A 12,224-nucleotide genomic window follows, 5' to 3' on the forward strand; every position below is an offset into this window, starting at 1 on the left:
CTATTTCCGACACATAGGAAATAGTTAAGTATAACTTGGTCTAGTGTAGAGTTAGGTAAAGTGTGTTTCCTGACTATGTACTTTTGTAACCTACAATCCGACGGTCATGATATGTTCTAGACATGAAGTGACCCGACAGTTCATTCTCTCCCTAGTATTACCGACACTTGATCTGTGGCTTAACACCCGATTGTTCCATGGTCTCTATTTAAAGAGCCTGGAGGGTCATTTTTAAGGTGACCATTCATGAGAGAAGCTTATGTAAATTTTCTTCCGTTCATGAGAGAAGCTTATGTAAATTTTCTTTCTTTTATTAATAAATTGCCTGAAGTGGCCGCGTTGGCTCAGGCTGTGGATTGTTTCCCTCTTTGAGGGTTTTAACCATGTCAATAATACTAGTTTATTGATCTGTGATCTGTTTTGTGAGCAGTGTCCTTTGGTGTTCTATCTGGGGAACTTGCCCTGTAAATTCCTACATGGTATCAGAGCTATTTGAGGGCCACATCCATTGGTGATCCAAATCTGAAGCCAATAGAACTGCATTCGACTGTTGTTTCTTAGATCTACTGTTTCTGACTGCTTTCGGGCCAAGAGGACAACTCTATTGTGTTAGGAGCATCTGTGCCAGTGAGGAACCCCTTTCGTTTCACTTGAAAAGGTTTCCGGTAGCCCTAGCTACGTCATTTTTAAGATCTGGAGGTATACAGTCTTTATTTGCAGTTTTAGTTATTTATCTCTCTGTTTATTTCGGTTTATTTATCTCTCTGTTTTTTATTATCGGATCTATACCTTTCATTTCTGCATATGCTCTTTGCCTCGTGACTCTATGCGATCTGGGCAAATTAGAAGCATAAAGGAATGATTTTTCTCATGTGTATGCTCTTTTCCGCTACGCCTTCGAGTGATCTCGGAAAATCAGAAACAATGAGTAAAATATTTAGTTTCCGGTGAAAGCTAACTTCAAGCCATAAGGTTTGGATTTTTTTTGCATGTCCCTGTTGGGTTGTGTGCTTTTTTGTTTTGTAAGCAAAAAGGGTTTTTTCAAGTAAGCATGCACTCCCAAGCTTCAGTGATTAAAAAAATTAAAAACCCCTTTCCTCTTTTCAAAAAATTACTAACCTTTTCAATTAGCTCACTTGGTCCAAAGTTACTTTATGAGAATAGAGGTCTTGGGTTCAAGTCTTTTTTTATGTTGAGTTACTTTTTCAAAAAGCACATGTAACTTATGTTTTAGAGTTACTTTATGTAAAAGTGTTCTCACCCATTATAGAAAGTGAGTCACTTATAATTCTAAAGTCTCTTTATTTTTTATTTAAGTTACAATTTAGTGGGTAACTCATAAAGTACCATTGTAAAAGTGACTTTCACTTATTTATAAAAGTGGGTCACATAATTGTTTTTTTAAGAAGTGAGCTGATTAGATTAAGTCTGGAAAGAGGGGGGATTTTAAAAAAAAAATATAACATTATCATTCACTTCCGCACATTTACATACTTCGTCGGCATCTTCAACAACTTTTTTTCAAAAAGCCATAACTTCTTCATCCAGAAGCCGTTTTCAGAGCTGTTTGTTTTGAATCGGCCTAATTTTTTGAGGTCTTTCCATTGGAACACTTAGTTTCAGCATCTACAACTTCAGTTTCTGTTAAAATGGAAAGTCCATGCCAAGTTATTCTCGACAGCGCTAACTACTTCCAATGGGTGTCCTGCATGGAGGATTTACTTAGAAGTAAAGGTCTTTATAGAATAGCCTTAGGCCAAGAATCTAAGCCTAAAGATGAAGATAAGGCAGTAAAATGGGAAAATAAACAAGATCAAGCACGTGGGTTGATAGGGATGTCTATTTCTTCAGACCTTAGATTCCATATCGCAGAACTTGATACCCTTGATGAAGCAATGAAACAATTCAATAAAGTTTTTGGAATTAAAAATGAAATTAGAGGCCATCAACTCGAAAATGAGTTGCTTACGTTGGACCCCAATATTTTTTCTTCCATTGAAGATTTTTTTGTCCAAGTTCAAGACCCGTAGACTTCTCTTGGAAGGTGTTAAGGTTAAGAAAGAAGATGGTAGCCTTATCTATTCCATTCTTATTAAGTTAGGACCAGCCTACTATGTGTTTGTTTCCACTTTCCATTCTACTATAGAAGCCTTTATTTCTCAAGGACAAGCCTACAAGTCCCCCTCTTTTGATGCCTTTTGTGATTCTTTAATAAGAGAACAAGAAAAAATCTTACATCTTGGTCTTCCTAATTTTGGAAACTCTTCTAAGAAAGCCTTAGCTGCCCAACAACAACCAAGTTCAAAGAATCCTAAGAAGTAGCATCCCAAAAAGAATGGTCCTAAACCAACCGAGGGTCCTAAGCACTTTCAGTCCCAAAATGAAAAATCAATTCAACAAAATGATAAGGCAAATAAAAACAAAGGGAAGAACACTGATAGACATTGCAACTTTTGTAATCGAAATGGCCACTTAGAATCCAAATGCTTTAAGAATATGGAAGCCTTGGAAGCAGCAATGAAGAAGCATAACATCCATTTGGAACACTCTTCAACTTCAACTTCATCTTCAGGAATAACACTTTCTGCATGTGGTTGTCAAGCATCTCGGTGTGGTTATGCACTAAGTGTATCTTCTTCTTCTCATTTTCATGAGTGACTCATTGATTCTGGAGCTTCTTATCACATGGCCAAAAGCAAAGCCATGTTTTCTTCTTTAAATGATTGTAACACCAAAAATATATATGTTGGTGATTATAGATCTCTTAGTGTTGTAGGCATTGGAACTATTCATCTAGACAATGGTCAATTCAATGATGTATTATGTGTTCCAACCTTATCCTGCAACCTTCTATTTGTATATCAGATAACTTATTCAGGTGAAGGTATGTGAGCTGACGTGAATGTTGGAGGAGAAAATTAATTCCATTTTGAAGCCGACTTGAGGTTAATGCTTGTGCTTGGTCTTGGAGGGCTACTTGACATATTCATTGACCCATATACAGATATAATAAGCCCAAGAAGGGTCCTTCAGACATGACATTGACTCAATTTGAATTTATGACCAATCCTAAGGACTCACAATGGGAGTCAAACTAAAAATAAAATTCCTTGCTCAAGAAACCCATGAGACAAGCGCTACAATAATAGTTTTATTTTTCTTCTTTTCATCAATTACATAAAATCACAATTACACATGTCATTATGAAGATTGAACCTAGTTACATTTTTTAACAAGAGGCACCACTGTCCACCAACCAGATTTCATCATGACCTCCAATGGAACCTGTAAAAGCAGAATAAAATGAATATTCATCATCAGAATCCTTCTTCCTAGGCCTCCTCTTATGAGATGGTCCATTAAGGTCAGCTGCAGAAGCATGGTGATTCCCTTTCCCTTTTCAATCCTCATTTCTTTGAGGACACCTATTTTAATAGTGACCATATGCTTGGCAGTGATAGTACTGAACATTTGTCATGTCTCTTCTTTCTTGAGAGGGAGGAGGAGGTCTTCTTTGTGGAGCAGGTCCTCTTCCCGGAGTAAGGTCTTGGAGCAGATCTTGAAGTAGGTGTTCTACCTGAGCTTCTTTGAAATATTCCCAAGTTCCTTCTTCCCTTGCTATCCTTTGAGTGGGTTGCAAAAGGTTGGGAATCCTCACTTGGATTTGGAATCTTGCCTTTGGACATGAGCCTAGATTCTTCTTGAGTGCAAGCAACCCATAACATATCAAAAGTAGGAACAATTTCTCTTCCACTAATGCTTGCTACAATAGAATCCCAAGAATTAGGTAGACCACCTATTGCTACAACTATTAATTCTTTGTCAGATTGTTGTTCATCAACCACCTTGAGTTGATCTCTTATTTGAGATATTCTTACGAAGTATGATGCCATAGTATCACTCTTTGTCATCATGTCATAACAAAGTTAACTGCTTAGATGTATAGCTTGATTCTTGTTGATGGTATATAATCTAATAAGGGCATCATACATGTCCTTGTAAGATTTGTGATCAACAATATAAGGAATTAAATGATCCCTAACAGATTCCACAATGATGCTTGTTACCCACCACCTCTGGGTGACACCCATAAGAGAAAATTTTCTCCTGGATTGTTTTCAGTCGGCAGTCGACAACCCCTTGCAGCGACCAAATAGAAAGATGTGTTGTCATCTCTGCCACCTGAGCCAACCATTATGCACCCTAGCCCATCTATCATGATCGTATGTTTGAAGGTGGGCCTTCCATCTCGAAGGTATGAATTTCATTATGTAGTTGGGTATCTTTGCTTACTTACCATGGACACTTCCAGTCATGGATTAGTGGGGGGATTCAGCGAAAAGAATGGGCTTGGCCTATACTCTTGTCCCCTTGTCCAACTTGGTGGTTAACCTTGTATCCTAATCCCGTGGGATCTCCTCTATTGGCCACTGGCTTTAGGAGTGGCACTACACGGGAAACCAGGATATTGGTTGCGTAGTCTTGCTTCCTGACACCACATACATCTTTCCCCTTCGCTCATTATAACCCCTTTTCACATATTTCCCATCCGGGTTCACATTTGTCCATTGGGTCCACAAGGAGTTAGCCTCCCCTCCCCTTGTCGACACTTTGGGTTGGGCCTAGAATGATGCCCTGAAGGTTGATGCAGCTAAAAAGAAAGTTAAAAGCATAATTTGGCCACTTACAACAAGTAATGTACCATAAAATGCATAAGATGGCCAGGATGAAAATTTAGCACGTGGGCAAAAGTCAAACATGAGCTCTACCCCTTATCATGGCTATCACCCTAGTTCCTAGGGCCACTGTATGAGCCCCCCTTGCATCATTAAGGAACCCATGATTGTCCCAACCCTTGGTGGGTGATGAAGTGCACAACTTTAAGGGGGTATTCACTGCTATATCCTTCACATCATGCTCCCATCCCCTGGAGCCCCAAGCAGTTATAAAACAAAAATCAATAAAAAACAGAAGGCATATGAAGAAGGTGTTGAGAAATCTAGGGCAGCTAGATTATGTGATTTCTCTTTTTCTTTGATAATTGTTTGTGATGTCTTTTTACTTATCTTGATTTGATTATTTTTCAACTTGATTATTATTGTGTTCTTATCATCAAACAACTACCAAACCATAAAGAACAATGAGACAAGAGGACGCAAGATATAGGTGATCAACCAAGGCCAAAACCTCTCCAGTTGAGAGGAAAACCCACCATAATTCTTCTCTTCTTATAGAAGTTCAATTGACGAATTCCATGACCTATGACCCTTGACCAAGACCCTCCAAGATGAAATCAAATCTTTCCAGCAACTTTGTCCTCAGGAACTTTTGCAATTTCGACTTCTAGCAAATTCTTCTGCAACTTCATCCCCAACAAATTCTTCTACAAATTCGACCTCCCCAGCAGATTCTTCTACAACTTTGATTTCTAACAAATTCTTCTGCAGAAATCCTAGATCTTGCACGAGAAAAGATTATGGTAGATCCTTCCTCCCTTTCTCTTCACTTGAGTTGATTTTATCTCTTGGAGAATTTTGGCTTGCTAAGTGTGCTTCTTAGTGCCCTATCTTGACTTCTACAATTCGGTATTTTCTTGCTGCAGTAGTTGACCTAATTCCTTCGCATGTGTGGAGAGAAGCATCCCAAAAACAATCCAAGGTCTCGTCCTTCTTTTCTTCTTCCTTCGTCCTTTTTCTTCGCACCTTTCTCTCTCTTGTGATCAAACTTGTGTGAGTGAAGTGAGTGCACAGAGTGAGGTCGAAGTCTCCCTTATATATAGGTCTTTCATTTGGTTGAGTTGCTCCTTTTAGGTTGGCTTGTCCACATGTGTAGGCCAACTTGATATTTGCATTATGATGAAGAGTTGGAGGGTCTTTTGACTCAAATAAATGTTGAAAATTTGGCAGTGCAGGGATGAATTCTTAAAAATAGAGTCTAAAAATAGAATTTCTAAAAATAGAATTTCTAAAAAATGAAAGTCTAAAAATAGAAAGTCTCAAATATGACTTTCCAAAAATAGTAAATGACCTTGAAACAATTGGTAATCAAGTATTGTTGATGGAAAATCCCTTTTGATCATCAATGAGTCCTAATAGTTCAATTTCGCCTTAATCATCAATATTATCATTAATATTATATTATTATTTTTATGATACTATTATATTATTTAAAAAGAAATTCAAGTCACTCAGTCATGACTCTCAATAGTGTTCTCTTACACTCATTATTGGCATGACATACTCCTCTTACACTCTCTCACTCAATAAAAGTTGTCTTAAAATATTCCTCTTACACTCTCTTACGCTCTCATTAAAGCATGTCATAAAAGATAGCTCTTACGCACTCTTTATTGCATATGTTATACTCTCTCTTAAAAGCATAAGTTACAAAGACATGCGTACCTTCTTAATGGCATGAGTTACATTTCCTAAATGGGCATATGTTACTCTCCCTCTTGGCATGCGAGTTACTCCTCCTTTATGGCATGGATTCATTGCTACTCCTATATATATGTGCCTCATTCTTTCTCCCTCACTACTTGTGTATTGTGAAAGAAGAATTTGAACTTGAGAGAGAGTTGGAGAGAGTTGAAGAAGATTGTGAGAGAGAGACTTGGAGAGTAAGAGTAGGACTTGGTGAGCCAAGGTTGACTCAATGCTTCAATGTTTTAGTGTTGATTCAGTTGAAGGGATGGTTGATTCAGTGTGTGAGTCTACTGTTGCTACCAGTGATCTTCATGCTACAACTTGTTCAGATTTTGGTGAACTCACCCATTCTCTTGATCTCTCATTGTACTTTGTACCTCTGTTGAACATTTGATTTCTAATAGAAGAAGAATCTGGTTGGGTTTTCCCCTTGTGGGTTTTTACGTGGTCATTGGACCTAAATTCTCTGTGTCTACTTGTGTTTTTGGTTGGCTTCTATTTTGCATATCGTTTATATGGTGTATGTTCTATCTACAATTGCTTAATTAATATTGTAGAAGAAAGAAGTTTTGGAATAAGTAATTGTTGCAACATAGAACATTAGAATTTCAACATGGTATTAGAGCTTTAGCGAAGACAAGCTCGATTTGCAACTCTCTTTCTGCTGGAATATCTCTTGCTGTCCGCTCCATTTGTAACTCTCTTTCTGCTAAAATATCTCTTGTTTCCCGCTCCATTTGCAACTCTTTTTTTGCTGATTCAGGTTTATTCATCACTTGGAGACAAATGAGATCCATTTTTGTCGTCCAAAGCCACATTTGGGGGCTACAAGATGATTTGTAGAGAGATTTAGCGGCCAACCCCTAGCTTGATTTTAGGAGCCCTCTTCGCTCATCATAGCACTAGAGGACCTCAACACATGCCCTAGAAGGGCCTACGACAACGTGATGTCAACATTTCAACCCTTCTTTTGGAGATTTATCATTTTGTCCACATTGGCTACAAGGTCGGGTTGTGACCTTGATTAGTGATTTCCCATTATTTTATTGTTTGAGGGGCTCGTAGGCTAAAATTAGAGTTAGTAGCACATGTATGTATTAGAGATCGTTTCATTTGATATCTCATGATCATCACACTTGGAATTTTGGCCTCATAGAGGAACTTAAACTTCTGTCTTGTGGATGCACTGGAATCTTTGGATGCATTTTGATATGTGGAGTTAATCTTGGATATTCTTTGGAGCTAATCTTTGGCATAATGGAAGGAATTCTTGCATGTTGTCTTGTAAGTGCTTTAATTTGATGAAGATTTATTTTTCTACGTCTAATGTATGGAATTATTGATTCTAGGTCATGCAAAATTGTGCCCTAATTTGTTGAAAATTAATTAATGTTGCTATCTAGATGAATATTGCATGCGTTACTGATAAACATGTATTGAATAGTCCTAGTGGTGAACTCATTGAAGCTCTCTCATAAAAATACATTTTTCCATTGAGTGGGTAAATGCTTGAAATTTGCTTGCTAAGGCATCAAATTTCATCCTCCTTTGGAACAAGGTTGATTATCCTAAATCATCCTTGACTCTGTTCTCCTAAGGGACAAGTCACTGGTCAAGTTGTTTGGTGATCATCTCTTTAATCCATTTTCTTCCCTCTAAATTTTGATCCTTTCAAGGCTAGGGTAGAGAACTAGGGCTTAGGGTGAAATTCTAAGGAAAAGGTATTTGCTGGTTGGAGAGCCTAAACATCAAGAGGATAGGGTCGCAACAAAACCTATCATTTTGGCGAGCATCTAGTTGAATTTCATCCATAAATTCGTTTGCCTTACGTCTTTTCCTTAAGGGAGAAACCCTAGTCTTTCTTCCCTCAACTTAAGAACTCTATTGAAGGTTTCATGAGGCTTGGCTTAGCTAATATACATTACAAGAAATCTTTTCTCCTTGCCTTGACCTTGAATTGTTCCAAAACTCGTCAAATCTATCAAATCCTTGGTCTTGTGCCCTTGTTTCTAGTCTCTTCGTAGAAAGAAAATTGCTTCTTTGTGAAGCTTTGAACCTAAATTAGGTCTTTCTTGAAGACGTCCTAGTGAGATCATTTCACACATTAACCCTACAATGTCTACTATAAGCTAAGTCATAGGACACGTCCCTGTGGGTTTCGTGTCCCGTATTTCACATGTCGGACACGAAAACCGCCCTAAAACGTGTCAAAAACGTTTTTCTTCGTGTCCTCCAATCGAGACACGCGTTTTGGACGTGGCGAAAATGTGCCCTAATGTTTTTGGTTCTTAGGACACGTGTCCGATGAAAAGTGACATTTAAAACCTGCAACATGGTTTATTTTTGGGTTTTTTTTGTCATTGTTCGCACTGAAGTAGAGTTTGCTCGCCGCCAAAATCCAATTTGTTGTGCAGTGTGAGGAATTTCATCAGATTCGAGCGCAATGCTCACAACTTCACATGAACCTAGACCTAGAGATGTAGGAGACGAGCGATCGTGTGCTTTGTTGAGAGTTTGGAGCACTTAAATTTCCTGTAAGTTGTGTTATAGCGTACGGAACTTAACCTAATTATATAGGCGTGACCACTTATAGATCGTGTGTTGAAATAAAAATCTCGGCTCCCCGTCATGTGCTCATTGCTCACTACACCTTCGAGGTCTAAAGGGGGGGAAAGCTCGATTAACGCTGAGTTCAACAATGAAGTTTGAACACATATAAATTTATAGTTCATAAACTACCTTATGTGAAGTTTGAACATGATCAAACTTGTTTGAAGTTAATAACAAAAATTATAACACTAAATACTAAATAGATATCATCATGATTCATATCTATATGGATCAAGCACTATATTTTAGTATTTTAATATATATATATATATATATATATATATATATATATATATATATACGTGTGTCTCGTGTCAAATACTTGTATTTATGTGTCCTTCATTTCTCGTGTCCTCGTGTCATGTGACTTAGATTATAAGTGATCTCTCTTCTATCGAGACTCCACTTGTCGATGAAACTCTGTAAAAGGCAAGGGGTTTTGGCTATGGTGATAGTGGGCCACTATCCCATTATTGCTTCTTGGTCTCGTTTATACTTTGTAGGGGTTCCCTCTCCAAGGCCCGCTAGATTTTGTGGCAGCAGGACATACTTTTTCTTTTCTTTATGTTACATCAATATCTTAGGGCAAAGTTTTCCGGCCCCTACTCAGAGATGAGGAAAACAGAGGACTGATACTTGTGATAGATAGCAATTGACGAAAAGTGAAATGTTGATGCAAAGGAAAGATGGAATGTTATGTATAGCTTACCATGGACATGCAACATTAATTAGGGGCTACTATTTGTGCCCTTCCTAGGCGATGAAAAAAAAGCCTCAAGGAAGGTCACACTGGACTAGGGGCAAGTGGAAACCACCAAGGTGTGAAGCAAGGGAACAAGTGTACAATCAAAAACAATTTATCATCCAATTCAATATGTGATCCATCCCAAAATGCCTTTAAACATTAAAGGAAAGCGCTTGAATACAAAAATGGTTAATGTACTTGATATTTGATGACCCACTTTCATTGGATGAGCATGTTGGATGAAATAAAGCATTGATTGGAGCATGGATGGGAGGCATATGAGGCTAGCTATTGGTGGATCATCATAGGGCTGCTGGCTAGCAAGCTGAAACAATTGGAGAAATTTTTTCTCCAGGGGTTACCCACTTAGGATGGGTAACAGGTATTATTTACTTTCTTTATTCCCCTGCTTAGGGGTGCACTTTGCTTCATTGTCAATTTTCAAGGGTTTAGCCATCTTGGGTCTAACCGTTCTATTTGTTACTATGTTATTTTGTTTTTCCTTTTTAGGGAAGAGATACCAAACACTCTTTATTTGTCTATTATTATTTGTATTTTCAAGTCCCATTGATCTATTTTGTCCATGAGTGGACATCAATATAAATTCATTTCATCAATGGTTTGGAAGGTGAAGAAGGTTTTGTTTCCTTGAAAAGAAAAATTGCAGCAATGTTTGGCTGTAATCTGAAGCATGAAGCTCAAGGATGAAAGAACATTTGTTGGCTTCATAAACTGGCAGTAGCAGAAAAATTTTCAACAGCAGTTTTGGATTCATATTGCAGGACACAGATGGGACGTTAAAAGGGAGTGTTGAATAATTCAATATGCTGCTAAGCGCACTAAATTAATGTTGTTTGATGTGATGGAGTTTGTCATGAGTCTTTATTGGTTGTCAAGTCGAGGAACAAATAAGTGTAACATGAATTGTCAAGTTAGAAGATGAAACATGGAGTTGAGGAATAATACTTGAAGTCAATCAAGGAATGTGGGGCACCAAAAGGCTTAACTTATGGGTTGATCTTTAATGTCTTTAAACGTATGAAAGAGCGATTCAGAAGATTGAGAGAGAGAGAGTGTGTTTGTTAAGCCCTTTAATTGCAGAGTGCTCAAAATGTTACTGCAGTATTTCTTTGCAATTGTGTTTGTATATCTCGCTTGTCAAAAATATTATCCTGGGAATATCAATGCACATGCGTTCCATTTTTCAAACAATTGGGTAAGGTAAATACTTGTATATAAATATCTCTAGATATGATATCAGGTTGCAAGTGCCTTGAAGTTGGTACAACTCGGATGTATTATTCATTTCCAGATGAGCAAACTAAACTAGATATTTTGCAACTTATTTTTAGACCAGAGAACATGTGGAATATTTGTCATTGCTTTCTGAGGATTGATTGGGGCTCTTTTTGAGTTGTGTTTGGCTGTAATGTCATATCCATGAATTTAAATTTACAGAGTTCATATAATGTGTTGTTTCTATAGCATGCCTCTCTCTCATATCTATAACGAGTTATAATATGTGATTGGCTTGGGATATCTTTTTGTGCAGGTTTTCGAAGTTGCCCCTTCCCTTTACATGGTTGATGTGCGGAAGGCTGCAGGTGACACCCTCGAATATCACAGGGTATGTATGAGTCGTGTATCTAGTGCAGTTTTATAATTTGGTTTTTTTTAACATGCTTCAATTTTTTGTTTTGCATGCTGTGGTCACTCTAATTTATTTCCTTGTATCTCCTGATCTTATTTTCTATGAAGTTTTACAAAGCACTATGTGCACAATTAGAAGATATTGTTTGGAAACCAGGCAACGACTCAGCTATTGGGATTCCAGATCAAAATGCTGGTTAATTGTTCTGTAAGTGCATAAGTTGCAGAGACCTTGTATAGCTTTTTCTGTTCTTTATGAAACAGACTAATGTTTAGCAGATCAAGCGGACAATAATGTCTTGATCCTTGTAAGACTAAAAATCAAAGCATGATGAGAAAATTGGCAATATGCTTTAGGCTTGAGAAGTTATTTTACAAGGAATGATTTATGTTGTGAAATATTTTTTTTCCATTCTTACTATGTTGTAATCATTCAAAGTATCTGATCCAATATGAGAATAGCAGTGTGATGTATTATTATCAAAGCTATGGCCTTGAAAATCCATGCCCAAAGCATAGGTGTACTAAGATAAGTTAAAAGATAATTTTAATAATGTCTAACAAATGGCCACAAAAGCAGGTCAATGGGATTAACAAGCATAGTCAAATGTAAATACAATATAGGAGTGCAAAAGTGACTCCTAGATAAATACTGAAAGAAAGAAGCGAAGGAATGGAATGCAAAGCTAAATATTTGGCGAGGACCTATAAACTAGCAATCCTGTAAAAAGATATAAGAGAGTGTAGATGTCACGATATAATAAAAGGACCAGACGCTGAAGGCTTCAGCGCTG

At 37.5% G+C, this 12,224-nt stretch overlaps 1 protein-coding gene across 2 annotated transcripts in view; it reads left to right on the forward strand.

Annotated features, from left to right (window-relative positions):
• Nucleotides 1-11,883, forward strand: part of LOC149220926 (CBL-interacting serine/threonine-protein kinase 8-like) — a 276,424-nt gene extending 264,541 nt beyond the window's left edge. For both annotated transcript variants that reach the window (XM_089384950.1, XM_089384949.1), the window contains exons 13-14: nucleotides 11,333-11,407; nucleotides 11,539-11,883. In XM_089384950.1, coding sequence (XP_089241076.1) covers nucleotides 11,333-11,407; nucleotides 11,539-11,631 — 168 coding nt within the window. In that variant the 3' untranslated portion in view covers nucleotides 11,632-11,883. The remainder of the gene's footprint in view (nucleotides 1-11,332; nucleotides 11,408-11,538) is intronic.
• The last annotated feature ends 341 nt before the right edge of the window (nucleotides 11,884-12,224 follow it).

Source organism: Pinus tabuliformis, chromosome Q, assembly GCF_031772625.1.
Source record: "Pinus tabuliformis cultivar Carrire ecotype Pingquan chromosome Q, CPIR1, whole genome shotgun sequence".
NCBI lineage: Eukaryota > Viridiplantae > Streptophyta > Pinopsida > Pinales > Pinaceae > Pinus > Pinus tabuliformis.